This window comes from Onychostoma macrolepis, chromosome 21 (genome assembly GCF_012432095.1).
Source record: "Onychostoma macrolepis isolate SWU-2019 chromosome 21, ASM1243209v1, whole genome shotgun sequence".
In the NCBI taxonomy this organism is placed as follows: Eukaryota; Metazoa; Chordata; class Actinopteri; order Cypriniformes; family Cyprinidae; genus Onychostoma; species Onychostoma macrolepis.
Window position 1 is genome coordinate 31196395 of NC_081175.1, and position 15582 is coordinate 31211976.

Genomic DNA, 15582 nt, shown 5'->3' on the forward strand with positions numbered 1-15582 from the left:
CTGCATATTTTGGAATATTGCATAAAAACTTATGCGTACCATTGAGTAGGATAAACTTTTTATCCGATAAGAAAAAATGTGCATAAACTACGATGGAGACACATTTCCCAGGTGAAAAACAAGTACACTTCCATAATGTACTTAAAGTGCTCTATTTTCGCACGCTCATTTTGTACTTAATATACGAAAAATGATCCTTTAGAAGATCATCTAAGCGGACTCAACTGTGCTACTTTGAGACACCATGAATATGAACTGCATTTATTGTTTCGTCCGTTCGCTCTGAGGCGCAAGTCATTTATTATAAATGGAAATGATTAAATTTAGTGGCTCTTTCCACTTGTCTTAGTGGTATTTAGTGCCAGTTATTTAGGAAGTGACGATCTTGTTCTCTTTGACTCGTTGGATGGAAAAGGTGCTTTATTCGCTAATGTTTTATGCAATTGTTCCAGTTTTGCGCACAAGTTATATTCGCATCTTTGGATGGAAACATAGCTATTCAGATGCGTTTCCAGTCAGTTCATCTGTACAGCAGCTGCTCTTGAGCTTCGGAGCGACACCGAAAGCACTGCGTTGTTTGTGTTCGTCCTGCGCTCATTCAGGTGACGGCAGCACTTCCATCTCGGCTCTAGAGTGCTCCACCAGGCGAAAGGCCTCCATGAACTCGTTGATGTCGATGCTGCCGTCCTTGTTGAAGTCGATGCTCTCGGCCAGATCTGAGATGGCTTTATCGCTGATGTCCGTCTGCAGGTGAGAGCTCAGCAGCTTCCACGTCTGACGAAACTCCTCGAACGAGATCAGACCTGAACACATCCATCTGATCTGAGAACACGTCTCGCTGTACGTTTACTGTTTGAGCTAAACTGAAGGTTTATAGAGGTTATAAAGCATGTCAATATCTCATACGGCTGATCTGATCACCTGAGTGGTCCGTGTCGATCATTCTGAAGATGCTCTCCAGGTTTGAGTGATGCTTGTAGAGGGTCTCCAGGAGGCTCGTGTTTGCAATCTGACAGAATCAGATAAATAGACGCCTATTGGGTTAGTGATGATCGGTTGTTCTTTCAATAGTTATGACAATAGATATGTAAATATCAGCTATTGATTAATAAATGACATTTTAGCAGGCTAGTATTAATTAGTATAAATATACACTGTTCTTTTTCATTTTGACAATTGATAGTGTATATAAAATTATGCCATATTAAAACTGCACCATCCTTTGTGTTTTGTGACTTTTTAAATTAAGTTGTACATGTGCACAGAATATTCTGGAAAATATTTCTTATTTGTATGCTAAATCCTAAAAAAAAAAGCTTCTCAAAGCGAATGAAGCATCAGAGTCGTGAATGTGGTCGTGTTTTCTCTGAGCTCACCTCCGTGTTGGGCTGGATTACAGACAGCTGGTTGACCCAGTCGTGATAGTTTAGTGTCCCGTCCTGTGTGCTGCTGGTCACCAGCTGAGACCTCAGAACCCTCCAGGGCAGAGCCAGACGCAGGACCTTCTCCACAGCAGCGGCCCAGTGCTTCACAGAGATCAGACCTGAGACCGCAGACACATCGAACGGTAAACATGACAATATATACGCTCAGCCTGAACATCTCTTACATGACTAACTCTAACTGTAACCCGACTCAGGTCTTGGAGTTTCTACTAATGACCTGAGGTGTGTTTCCCAAAAGCAACTATGGTAGTGAGTTCCGTCGTTACCAATAGAGTTCAATGGAACTTGTGACCATGGCTAGCTAACGATGCTTTTAGGAAGCGCAACCCTGGTCAGCTGATTCTGGTGAGTTTGATTAGGGAGAACAATGCTGGGAATTGCTCTTCTGAAGTGTGAAGAAAAAGGTGTGTGTGTGTGTGTGTGTGTGTGTGTGTGTGTGTGTGTGTTCATTACCTGTGCGCTGTGGGTCGTATTCCTGAAACTCTCGGATCAGGGCAGATTTGTGTGCAAACAGCTGCATCCTCAGAGCCTGTAATGCAGAACGTTCTGTTCGTCCCACACTACACACACACAGACACACACACACACACACACACACACACACACACACACAGACACAGACACACACACACACAGACACACACACACACACACACACACACACACAGACAGACACACACACACACACACACACACACACACACAGACACACACACACACACACACACACACACACACAGACACACACACACACACACACAGACACACACACACACACACACACACACACACACAAACACACACACACACACAGACACACACACACAGACAGACAGACACACACACACACAGACACACAGACACACACACACAGACACAAACACACAGACACACACACACACAGACACAAACAGACACAGACACACACACACAGACACAAACACACACAGACACACACACACACACACACACACACACACACACACACACAGACAAACAAACAAACTGTTTAACGTGTTTTCCAACCAAATCTGATACATTCAAAAACAAAAATTAAACCTTTTAGACTGAGACGCACATGATTGGTGTTTAGAGTAGAGTTCTGCTATGACACACACTTATGTAGCTTTTATCTCTTTTCTGTGAAGGACACCCCAAAACAAGACTTCAGGTTCCACTAGTATAGTCGTGTGTTTGTGTGTGTGCATGTTTATGTGGTTCACGGGGACACAAATGTGTATAATAACATGGGTATGACAGAGGTATTACAACATGAAGGTGGTTTATGAGGAAGCTGCCTATGTCCCCGTAAAACAAAAGGCTTAAAAAACATACTGAATGGTGTTTTTTTATTATCTAAAAATGCCTGTAGTCTCCTGTAAGGGGTAGGTTTAGGTGTAGGGTTGGTGTAGGACAATAGCACATACAGTAAGTACAGTATAACAACCATTACGCCTATGGAGAGTCCCGTAAACCACATAAACCAACGTGTGTGTGTGTGTGTGTGTGTGTTCACCTCTGTCTGAGTGTTAGCTCTCGTGTTGATCTGCTGGCCTGAAACTGTTTGAAGTGAGGAATGAGGTCGGGACCCAAACGAATGTAAGCGCCTCTGTTACTGCCAACGTCATAGTAATTAGAGGCTGAAAATATTGTCAAAACCTGCAAATGCAAAATAATCAGCCCTTCAGAACATATTACAGTCAAACTCTAGATGGGTAAATGGATAAATAAATCGATGAGTTGGTGAATAGATAGATGGGTAAATGGTTGGATGGAGGGATGAGTATTGATGGGTGGATGAGTATTGATGGATGGCTCACCCTGCCGTTGTGGCAGAATTCATAGCCTTCCTGTTTGCACTCATGAGATCTGATGAGCAGCTGCAGTTTGTGTCTGTCCAGCACTTCCTGTGTGACGTCTGGCCCCCAGTAACACCCGCCTCCTCGAACCTTGTTAGGGACACAACCGTTCTGAGACATCGGGTCACTCCACAGAACGTCCACAATCTGGAGAGTGTGTGTGAGACAAACCGCACTTGAACTCTTGATCACACACACGATGTGTTAATGTTGAAGAGCAACACCTCAGATCATACTTAGAGCCTGCATACTCTGAAAAATGACAATACAAGCCAAACACGATTGTCACCTATTAAAAAGCTCTAAACACAACAACAACACATGCTGGCGCAGACTACCTGCACACACACCAACAAAAATTACCATGGTATTTCCATGGTCTATTTGACTTTACTCCATGGTAATGCCGTGGTATTCTTTGAAGTAATTTATGGTAATCACTCAGGATCACGGTATATATAAAAGTACCATGATATTACCATCAGATACATCACAGTACTGTGCCACAGTACTTTTTTTCTAAGGTTTCTTCAAATTGTTTGGTCATACTGTGATGAGTGAGAGAAACAGAGAGAAAGACAAGAGTGAGTGAAAGTGTGTGTGCTCCAGTGAAGTTTAGTGGGTTTGTGTTTTCACCTGCTTCCATTCATCTGCATCAGTCTCCAGAACCTCAGCAGGATCTGAATCGGACGACAGGCTGAGGCCGGCCAGGCGGCGTCTCTCTCGCAGCTCCTCCTCGACGGAGCGGCCCGTCCGGCCGGACTCAGAGTGCACCGAATGCCGCGGCAGCTCCTGTCGGAGGCGCAGCGGTGTGCCGTGACTCAGAGACTGAACTCTCCTGCGTCCCGCGCTGAACTCCTCGTCTCCATCTGCGCTGAGAGCCGCTTCCTTCAGCATCGCCGACGCTCCTTTCCTCTTCAGGGGCCTGAGGGCCGAAACGAACTGAGGGGAAACGGCCCAGAAGACAACGACTGACACACATGAAACAACAACATCCTCCGCTGGGTTTCATGCGATTGCTGAAGTGTAACATACTCGGTGACGGTCTAGTTTGGCGATCACATTCAAGTCCGTCTTGTCAGAAATTCCTCCGTGTAGAATCAGAACTTTCTGGTCGATCACTGTGGCCAGCGGCAACCAGCTGAAGATCTTCTGCAGAAGTTTAAGAATCATTTTCCCGTGAACCTGTGACATCAGAAAAACACTAATATAGTTAATGTTATAGTTATTCTTGGTGTGAACATGACTTGTTTTCTGTCAGCTCCGCACATCTGATCGAGAATTAAATCAGTTGAGTTAAAATTGTAATCAATTTGTGATCTTTCTATCGAGGGAAACGGACTTATCCAGTTTGTCCATGTCTGTTTAATACAAAGAGATTAAGTCAAATGGTATTAAAAACTAAAATACGCTATATGGACAAAACTAGAGGCGTCTGACCATTACACCAACTGGGACTTTAATGACACCTCATTCTAAATACATAGACATTAATATGGAATTTTCAGGCACTGAATTTGCATTAGAAGGCCTGGCTTGCAATCTCCGTTCCAGTTCATTTCAACGGTGGTGGATGGGGTTGAGGTCAGGACCAGTTGAGACTCATCTGACCATGTCTTTGTGCACCGGGGAACCTAAAAAGAAAAGGGCCTCCCCAAACTTTTCCTGCAAAGTAAGAAGCATAGCATTGTCCAAAATGTCTTGGGAAATGTTCATTCTTGGGGGCCGATCCCTGAAAAACAGCCCCATTCCAGACGTTACAGTTGGCACAATGCAGTCAGGCAGGTAACGTTCTCCTGGAATCCACCAAACCCAGACTCTCCCATCAGACCATGTGAACGGTGGCTCCACAGAACAGGTTTCCTCTGCTCCAGAGTCTAGTGTCAGCATACTTTACTCACTCCATCCCTTGTTCGGCATTGTACTGGTGATGTGAGGCTTCATGTAGCTGCTCGCACATGGAAACCCATTCATGAAGTTCTGCTGCACTGTTTTACTGCTGATATTAATGCCAGTGGAGACCCTCTTCAGCTCTGAAATCAGCGGTGCGTTGGTGACTTACACATCATGAGCCCCAGCACTCGGTGACCCACTCTGTGACTTTATATGGGCTTCTTGCTGCTGTTCCTATACACTTCCACTTTCCAGTAATACCACTTACAGCTGAAGGTGGAATATCTAGCAGGGATGAAATTTCACAAACTGACTTATTGCAAAGATGGCGTTCTATCACAGTACCATGCTTCAATTCACTGAGCTCTTCAGAACAAATTTTTTCCACAAATGTTTGTAAATGCAGACTGCATGGCTAGACGCTTGATTTTATACACCTGTGTCAATGGGTCTAAATGAACAGGTGTTCCCTAACCCTAACCCTAACAACAATGTGCTAAAATGGAAAAGTTTTTACTTTGCGTTTTTCATGTACTGAAGACAACATTGTCAATACGTTCCCTGGTCACACGGATCCAGGCCAGCAGTTGGCAATGTGATTTTTGTAGAGAAACACTACATGAACATGTAATGCATATATGCATGAATTAGCATTTTTGTAATTTACACAGAGACAATAACAGTATCACTTTCTTGTGATAACTTGTGCTTTAAGACCTGTTTTCAAAAGTTTGCATTTTCACATCCCCAAAATGCTGCTGTCGTGTAAATGAGCGGCTAAAACACATCAGTTTTCTGTTTTTAGTTAAATCTCTATAATTCCTTAAGAAATATAAAGTATAAGACAAAGAGAGTGTGTGTAACACTGAAATAATCTACAAGAGAATGTTTGAATGGACTTCTTATGTAAAGAAATCCAAGGATTTCATGACGGTTCTTATTTGCTAATGCAGACAAGCGGTCTGTGATTGTGTGAATGGACAGACGAGAGGAAGGTGCAAATCCTCTTAGAGCAGGCGTGTTCAGTCCTGCTGGAGGCCTGCAGAGTTTAGCTCTAATCCTAATTAAACGCATCCAAACAGCTAATGAAGGTCTTCAGCATCACTGGAAACCTTTGGGGCGGTTGGAGCTAAACTCTGCTGGACGTCGCTCCTCCAGGATCAGGACTGGACGCGCTGCCTTAGAGACGAGCGGTGGATGGTCAGCTCACCTGATATTTCCCCAGAACTTCCTTAGTGAAGCCGTATCTGCATGAAAACAAGATTTTTCATTTTAAAATGGACATAAATCCATTCCTAACTGAATTTGTTGCTCACAAATGCAAATGTAGGTGATTGATTTGATCCATATCATCTGCACCTCAGATTAACGATGTGGTCCTCGTGGTTTCCTCTGTTCAGATGCACATTGTGCGGATACAGCAACAGGAACGCAAACAGAACCAGCAGGATCTCTATGGACTCCTTCCCTCGGTCCACGAAATCACCGTTGAAGACGTACGGCGTCTCCGCCGAAGGAAAACCATTCTAGTATTGAACAAAAATCTGTTACTGGCACATTCAAATGCAATGAATTGTGGATTGTGGAATTTTACTGACTTTGTAAAAGATCAACAGCAGATCCTCAAGATGGCCGTGTAGGTCACCTGCATGAGTAGCAAAAAATTCAATTGCAAGTTGTACCCTTAAAAACGGTGCGTCTCGTTGTGAGACGTCTTGAGAAGGAGGTGTGAGTGTTACTCACCACAGATGGTGATCTCTTTGTGTCTGCAGGTGCCCACGTGACTGATGTTGGGCATCAAGCGCAGGAGCGTCCACGTCTTTCCCAGCAGCTGCAGCACATAACGCGCGTGAAGCTTCTGCGGAGAGACATCTGCGCTTAAACACTCACTTCTACAGCTTCCGCTGACAGATGAGAAAGACTGACTTTGTAACATGTACATGAAGCTATTTTGCTGCTTTGACAGGAATGATTGTACTTGTTTGTTTTTGAAGGCGTGCACCAGCTCCGTGACGTTGGAGATGCTCAGTGGGAAGGAGAGATGCGGGCCGGTGTAGACATCTGGGACCTCAATGTCTTTATAACAGAAGCGTCTCTCCCACTCCGCGTCCTGAAACACCTCACTCTCGCCAAACATCTGAGAGACCAGATTCCCTGAGAGAGACGCATGTGTCAGGCTGTTTAGTTACCCTGAGCACTTCATCAAAGGAGACACAGCTGAAGAACTTGCTTCTTACTTTGGCTGTTGGCAGAACTGAAATGATCCATCAGGTAACCGAAGAAATTATACAGCTGCAGAGACACAAACAGCATGAGTTTTAGTGCAATAACAGGCCTCTGTGACTGTAAGTCTGTGCTTCATTACTCCTGGATAGACGTATCTGAGGAGAAGATCCGTGTTGTTTCACCTTGATATGATCCTGTTGTCCAGAATACTCTATCGACTGAAAGATGTTCCAGGTGCAGCGGCGTCTCATCTCCAGCCGCGCCACGTACTGACGATACCAGCGCTGGATGAGCAGCGCCGCTCGCATCGCTACAGAGACAGACAGAGACAGACACAGTCAGGCCAGCAGGAAACGTGAGTGACGGTGATGTTTCTTTAAACTCACAGAAACATGTGATCTGTCTGACCTGTAGCCGCTGCATGTGAGAGAAACCAAGAAAAACAGTGTTTGATGTTCATTAACACTCTCTGACAACAATGAGACTTTTACTGAAATAAATGAGGAGGAATTACCCGGAACTGAGATGTTTCCTACAGACAGACGTGACAGAGACAAAGACAGACACAGAGCAATGTGAGCTGTTTCTCTCAGTCATTTAATGGCAAACTCGAATCATCTTGTTGGTTCACGCACCTCGGTCGCATGGTTTCAGCTGCAGCTGGTTTGATTTCGTGACTCCGCATCCCATGTTACATCAGTCTGCTGTGAGTACACCTGTCAAACCAGACACCTATGAATTCATTCATGTTTTTGAATCTGCTAATCTGAATTTCACTTTTAAACAATTATAAATAACTCCCATCACATCAAAGAAAATCAGAAATAATGTGACCCGTCCTCTTAGTTTGATTAATTGTTTCGTACAGAGTAGTTTAGCTCTAATTCTACAAAAGACCTCCAGCCACTGCGCTTTAGAAAACAGCAACACTCACCTGCTGAGGGTTTGTCAGAATCCCTCCATGACAGCAGAGCCTGTGAAGAAGTGTGACCAACTTCACTCAGTGCACCTGGAGAGAGAGACAGATGGTGAGATATGGAGCTGATCCGCGTGACCGCTTCATCAAAACAACACGCTGCGGCTGGATTAGGGTTAATACTGCGGCTCGGCTCCAACCCAGAATAGACGGATAAAAAGCAGCTAAAGGCCTCCATGCATTTGAGCCTGTCGCTCCGCTGTTCAGAGCCGACGTCCAACTCACAGAATGATGAACACAGCCACATGAATTTGTTTTTTAAACAGACCAGTTCTCCCCGTTCATCACTGGTACATTTAATAGGCTTTAGTATAAAAAACAACTGAATTCAACAAGATTTGATCTATTCTGAGTCTATTCAAATCATGAGCATATAAATCTACTGTGATGGGACTGAAATAATGTGGCACACTACAAGCACATCTTCAGAATAGGGGTTAAGAGTGTATGGGTTTTGACTAATAGGTGAATAAGGTTAGGGTTACGCAAGAGAAAACAGTTTCTTGACAGGTCAGCAGTGGATGAAATGATATTATAAGTTGTCCTCAAATGGCACGGATTCCTCAGAATGGCAGATAAACTGTTGTTTCTTTCTTTAGATTTCTGTTCACACGCAGGTGTTGGAATTCCTCCTGACGCAAGGGAGTTACAGCGCGACAGACTCAAGGACAAACACATCCAGCGCTGCTTTGATTCAGTTCATCTGAGGTCAGAAGAGAAACTACAGATGCTACAACAATGTCCAGCTCTGTATTTCTTATGAGAAATGACCTGCGGAGTCAAATAAATATCAGAAAATGTGCTTCTCATGTTTAAACATTGACTGATTAGTGATCAATAACGCAGCTTTAACCCCCAGTCCTGAACATGCGCTCGCACTCTTGCAAAGCATTACTAACCCGCTATATTATTTTAGGCCACCGCAATGAGTCAGGAATCCATTGGAAATTCATGTCAGCTGATACAATACAATACAATACAATACGACTTTATTGTCAACCCCAATGGTTGAAAATGATCTTTGACCACACCATTGACCTCAAACATACATAACATTAAAACCACACAGATATCAAAAACCATAAAAGATTGTTCCACCTCAGTGTTTTGATTCAAATATCCAATTACTGCAAGTATAAATTCATTCTTATAGATGTTTCTCTCTGCCCTGGGCATTAAATAACATCTTCTAGAAGGCAATAAGACAAACTGATCATTCAAAGGATGAGTAGCATCTTTTAAAAGCTTTCCCAACACAACTTCTTATTATGACTCTTGTTAAGAAACCACAACTAGAGCTTAGTGAACTGGCTAAAAGACCCATTTCAAATCTTCAGTTTATTTCTGAAATTTTAGAAAAAGTTGTGTCTGCTCAATCGTACTCCTTCCTGCAAAAATTATATCTATGAAGAATTTCATCATAGCACAGAAACTGCACTTGTTAAAATTACAAATTACTTGCTTCTTGCGTCAGACCAAGGCTGCATCTCATTGCTAGTTTCAACTGACCTTAGTGCTGTGTTCGACGCTATAGATCATGACATACATATCGATTACAAAACTATACGGGTATTCAAGGGTTTAATATACGGGCAGGCTTTAAGGTGGTTTAGATCCTACCTGTCCGATCGCAACCACTTTGTCTATTTAAACGGGGAATCATCTCAATTAAATCCAGTAAAGTATGGAGTGCCACAAGGATCTGTCCTAGGCCCTCTGCTATTTTCAATATACTGTACATATTGCCCTTGGTAATATCATTAGAAAATATGGGATTAGTTTCCATTGTTATGCTGATGATACTCAACTATATATCTCAACAAGACCAGATGAAACTTCTGAACTATCTAAGCTAACAGAGTGTGTTAAAAATGTAAAAGATTGGATGACCAATAATTTCCTCCTATTCGGATAAGACAGAGATATTATTATTGGACCAAACAACAGTACTCAGAATCTCTTGGATTACAATTTGTATCTAGACAGATGTACTGTTACTTCCTCTACAGTCAAAAATCTGGGTGTTATATTAGACAGCAACTTGTCTTTTGAAAATCATATTTCCCATGTTACAAAAACAGCATTCTTCCATCTTAGAAACATTGCCAAGCTTCGAAACATGCTACCTGTTTCAGATGCTGAAAAGCTAGTTCATGCATTCATGACCTCTAGACTGGACTATTGTAATGCACTGCTAGCTGCTTGTCCTGCATCTTCAGTAAACAAGCTACAGGTAGTGCAAAATACAGCGGCTCCTTACCAGGTCAAGAAAATATAATCATATTACCCCAATTTTACAGTCTCTGCACTGGCTCCCTATTAAATTCCGTATCAGTTACAAAATATTACTACTTGCTATTAAGGCCCTAAATGGTTCAGCTCCTGCGTACCTAACTAGTCTTCTATCACGCTACAATCCATCACGCTCCCTAAGGCCACAAAACTCTGGACTCTTGGTGGTTCCTAGGATAGCAAAGTCCACTGAAGGAGGCAGAGCTTTTTCACATTCGGCTCCCAAACTCTGGAATAGCCTTCCTGATAACGTTCGGGGTTCAGACACACTCTCTCTGTTTAAATCTAGATTAAAGACACATCTCTTGCCAAGCATTCACATAATGCATCTTATAACCTTGTACTTCAGCTACACCTGATCAAATGCACAGTAAAATTCTTTTGCCTGGGTTGAACACATCAGTTTTGCTTGGTTGGAACAGCTAATGTTGTCTCTATTTGCTTCTCTGTTTCTGCCACTGGTTTGGCATCCCGAGGAATTACAGAAGCTTCAGTCTGGATCCAATCCTTACGAAGACCTGAGAAGAGATGATGCCAACCCCTCAGAAGACCCTGAAACAACATACAAAACTACCAAACTTTGCTATAAGTTTGATTGCAACATATAATCATTGCTGTTCATAGTGTTCTTCGTCTGTTTGATTACGTCATTAACTGATTTTTACCGTACATTTCTGCCATATGTACATCAACTTGACATAGTCACCACTGATAAGCCACTACTAAATATAATGTAGAAATTAAATTTTCTGTGACGCTGCTTTGCAAGGATTTACATCGTGAAAAGCGCTATACAAATAAACTTGAACTGAACTTGAAATATACACCTGCTTCAGGGTTCTCTGAGGCTTACCAGTGACCTTACTCGCTATATTAATGACCCTAATTAGTGTATTGATATTCTGATGAATGGCACATTTGCAGCTCAAATGAATATTTGATTTTAAAACTTTTCTTGCATTCCACACTAAACAGAGTTCGATCTATGAGCCGACACAAGTTCAGTGTCCAGTTGATCATAACGGTCACTTCACTTGTCCTGGGAATGAGGCGCGTTCACGAATCGCACAGATGCAGGCCGTTTCATGAATGGTTTCTTTATTTTCTTCATTGCTGTTCTTTCTGATCTTTTTCATATTTTTCATCTGTCCTCCCGCAGGTTGGAGCTTATCATCTTTGTTAGTGTGTAACCGTGAGATATTGTTTTTCTCAGTTCCACCTTTATTCTCCACCTCCTTTTCAACACCATCCGTTTGCTCGACATGAAAACAGTGTAAAGTATTCCAAGGCCAAGCTCGGCCAGGGTAGATAAATCCCTGCTTTCCCAGGCCGCTTCAAACAACACCCATTCATTCCTCTCCAGAGTCCTGAGAGCCTTCGTCACGAGACTCGAGCGTTATCCTGCAGCCATGCGTCTGGTGCTGTGTGTCGTCGCCGTTCTGTTCGGGAGTCCTCTCGGAGAGATGTTTGCTCTCCATCCTTCACCTGAGGCATCTGCTGTCAAAGCCAACAGGTAAGAGCTGATGTTTTAAAGATGTTTTAAACATCACCTGCACTTTTGTTCATTAGGAGGTTTTGGGCAGATTTGCTGTTAGCAGAAACTCTCGTTACAGCTCGTTCACTGTGATCAGTCTATGAACCCAGATTGACTTGAAGTCTTAGATTTGGTAGAAGTTTAGGCTGATATTTGAGTGCTCGGGGCAAAAGGTGAATCAACCTCATTACAATAGCATGCTCTTCTTCCGTTTGAGACTCAAATCGTCCTGGCTGACCTGATCGCGCTTGACTGACCAGAAGAGAATTACTGGATATCTTCAGAAAACTTGTCTTGCTGTGGAGTTTGCTTTTCTGCTGGTTTTTCTTGTATTTGTTATACTATTTTTTGAATTGTTTTTGCCATGAAAATAGCCAAAGATGCTGACATGGCATTAAATAAAAATATACTACTACTACTCTCTTGCTCTGGATTTTACTTCAGTGTTTTATTGTGTACAGGTTGACTGCAAAGACACATGTAACGTTCTGGAGGTATAAATGAGGGCATCTCTCTTCTCCTCTGGTGTCCTGTTACTGGGTCAAGCGCTGAGCCATCACAAACACGCGAGGCTCTGGTAGCACACGGCTGCACTCCAAAACATTTGGCTGCTGTTTGACAGGCGCACACTCACGAGGTCTGCAGAGGTGTGATGACACTGTGGGTTAGCAATGATGTTTGTTTTTTTTGCAGATGCAAGGGAGAACTGGAAATTAGGAAAATCCTTCTGGAATCTCTAAAACTCCAGCAGGAGCCTCGTGTGTCTGTGTCGAAGATGCATCGTCTGCGTGAGCAGTGGAAAGACATGTTCAGGAACCTCACATCAGCACCAGGTACCTAAGCCCCAGAGATCAGGCTCAGGTGAAGACCAGATCAGCCCGGTTTCTGGTGAATCTGATGTCTTGTCTATTTAGCAGGTAACGCAACGTTTCCCGAGGACTCCAGAAACTCCATCTGCTGCAAGCATTCCTGTCAGGTCTTCATTAAAGGTGAGCTACGATCTTACTGCTGCAACATAATAAATGAGCACAATGTATAAATACTTCACACTTCATTAATGAAAGCAAGGCTTCGTTTTCTTTAGACATGATACCATTTCTTTTCTTTCGTCTTGGTTTCGGGGTGAAATGTGACTGGGCTCATCATGCATGTCTTCTCTTGTGTAAATGCACCAGATCTGGGCTGGGAGCGCTGGGTGGTTTATCCGGAGAGCATCACCTTCATCCAGTGCCGATCCTGCGGTTCTGAGAGCGCAGACGCACCTGCGCAGGTGCATTTCCTCTACATCACGTTCAGTCGATCTGTTTTCTGTTAAGAAATGCTTTACGCTAACATTTTTCCTCTCATCTACGGGCCTCAGACTGATGAAAGGCTTCAGATGATCTTGTCTCTGGGCTCAGACCTGATCTTAATTGTCTTCCCACAGTGCTGCAAGCCGACCGCTCACAAAATCATCCCGTTCCTCTACATGGACGAAGGGAGCGTTGTGGTTCTGTCCTCAGTGAGTCTGACCCACGAGTGCGGCTGTGACCCTGGAGAGGAAACGCAGGACCCTGAGGTCATGACCCCGTCCTAGAAAGCCTTCCTGACCCCGCAGGTCACGTGACACAGAGCCACAGAAACGCAGTAGAGAAGCACAGCTTTTTGGATTCGTAGGTTTATAGCTAAGCAAACTTATTTAGCGTCTTTTGACTTTTGCTGCTGTTGAGAGTCAGACTCTCAGACTGTTGTGGGCTGTAAGAATGGACTCAAAGTTCTCAGAAGAGGCAAATAAAGTTCTCAATCTAAGCATGTTATTTGACTTGCATAGAAATGCACAATGGACCTTCTGTTACAAATCAGTTCAAGGCCAAATCTGTTTTTAACTTCAGGCTTTTATGGGGCTGCGGCTGCAGCGGCCAGCCAATGTTCCCTGAGAAAATGCTGTGGAGCAGCTCTGCCAAACCTTTCCCTGTGCGAATCTGAGGACCAAACAAAGTGTTACATTCCTTTAAATCAAATTCTAATGTCAATTATTCCTCTAATGTGGCATCAGGCGTGATCTGCGTGTTGAGAAACGCCTGGTCTTGTTGAAGAATCAAACGCACATTCCAGCATTTCGGCTGCGTGTTTGCAAAAACCATCTGGCCATAAATCAACATCATTTCAAATTCAGTGTGGGAACAGTTTTCAACCCAGTATTATATTTACATTTACATTTAGTCTGAATGTTTCATAACTCGACATCCATGTTGTAGGCTACACACCATTGTATTAGAAAATATTATCAAAATATAATCCAGGAAAGGCAAACTAACACTTTCACATGCATGTTTAACAAGATTTACACTGTGTATCAAATGTATCAGCAGAATGTTTTATTAAAGAAAGCTTTCATGGCATGAAGATGTGATGTCCTTACTTCACTTCATAAAAGATCCGTTCAGCATTTGTTTCTCTTTGTGTGTGTGTTATTTCTGGCAGCTTCTGTGTGTAACAAAACAAAAGCTGAAAAGATTTATCAGAATGAACTCGTGAACTTCTCTTGTGCTCATTTTTCAGTGGTTTAGTAATGATTGCGGACACAGGTTACTTGCAGTGCATTTCTGAAATGAGTGGCTTATTTTGGGAGTTTATTGGCACGCACTGTTTGAAAGTGTGTGTGTGTGTGTGTGTGCGTGCGTGTGTGTGTCTGGCTGTTGCGCACTCAGTAAAAGAGTCCAGAGCCCCGACAGCTCTCTGTTCCTGCTGGCTTCAGACAGACTCCACATACCTGCGGCCGTCTGACCTTGAACACTAAAGAGAGAAGACAAGCAAACGAACGCAGGAACGACTCGTCCTTTCCTGAAACACCATGGCCCGCTGTGTGGGATCTTCCTGGCTGTGCTGGGGAGCGCTGCTTTCTCTCATATTCTGTGTGTTTGCTCAGGAGAACAGCTCGGAGTGTTTGGACAAGGACGAGGTTATTACTGAAATGGCCAAGGACGCTGAGATGCCGTCTGACTGTGTGATGAGCTGCACGGCGCTCTCTTACAGACAGATCGCAGACAGACAGCAGAGACTCACGGTCCGCTTCAAAGACTCGCAGCCCGGTAAGAGCCGCTTCCACTCCGCTGTGTTACACGAGTTAAACAGAACCAACGAGGCTCTCTTCCAGGGTTCATAGTCTAGAAAGAATGAAAACAAACAGCGTACAGAAAGGTGCAAAAATCTTGTACAGTTTATACACTATATGCAAATGATATGCTATTTAAGTTCAGTAATCATGACCTCAGTCAACAGCAGTCATGTATGTATCTATGTATGTATATATATATATATATATATATATATATATATATATATATATATATATATATATATATATATATATATATA

The 15582-nt window shown here is 43.2% G+C and overlaps 2 protein-coding genes across 7 annotated transcripts; one reads left to right on the top strand and one right to left on the bottom strand.

Annotated features, from left to right (window-relative positions):
* Positions 1 to 42: 42 nt before the first annotated feature.
* On the bottom strand, positions 43 to 10266 carry LOC131528498 (serine/threonine-protein phosphatase with EF-hands 2-like). 3 transcript variants are annotated; one of them, XM_058757686.1, is made up of 18 exons: positions 8358 to 10266; positions 8059 to 8139; positions 7938 to 7955; positions 7606 to 7733; positions 7435 to 7489; positions 7176 to 7351; positions 6941 to 7055; positions 6796 to 6842; positions 6557 to 6723; positions 6408 to 6444; positions 4340 to 4489; positions 3941 to 4246; positions 3266 to 3451; positions 2962 to 3104; positions 1899 to 2005; positions 1377 to 1543; positions 922 to 1009; positions 43 to 803 (listed from the first exon to the last, which is right to left on the bottom strand). In XM_058757686.1, exons 2-18 carry the CDS (start codon positions 8111 to 8113, stop codon positions 595 to 597), a joined length of 2154 nt encoding a protein of 717 aa, XP_058613669.1. In that variant the 5' UTR covers positions 8114 to 8139; positions 8358 to 10266; the 3' UTR covers positions 43 to 594. The 3 variants fall into 3 exon arrangements, with proteins under 3 accessions (XP_058613669.1, XP_058613668.1, XP_058613670.1); XM_058757685.1 differs by having other exon boundaries at positions 6941 to 7351; XM_058757687.1 differs by lacking the exon at positions 3266 to 3451 and having other exon boundaries at positions 6941 to 7351.
* A 1696-nt stretch (positions 10267 to 11962) lies between these two features.
* Positions 11963 to 14610, top strand: LOC131529432 (univin-like). Of its 4 annotated transcripts, none has more exons than XM_058759163.1 (5): positions 11963 to 12204; positions 12919 to 13058; positions 13143 to 13214; positions 13401 to 13495; positions 13586 to 14610. In XM_058759163.1, exons 1-5 carry the CDS (start codon positions 12101 to 12103, stop codon positions 13799 to 13801), a joined length of 627 nt encoding a protein of 208 aa, XP_058615146.1. In that variant the 5' UTR covers positions 11963 to 12100; the 3' UTR covers positions 13802 to 14610. The 4 variants fall into 4 exon arrangements, with proteins under 4 accessions (XP_058615146.1, XP_058615145.1, XP_058615148.1 ...); XM_058759162.1 differs by having other exon boundaries at positions 11967 to 12204; positions 13140 to 13214; XM_058759165.1 differs by having other exon boundaries at positions 11971 to 12204; positions 13652 to 14610.
* Positions 14611 to 15582: the final 972 nt, after the last annotated feature.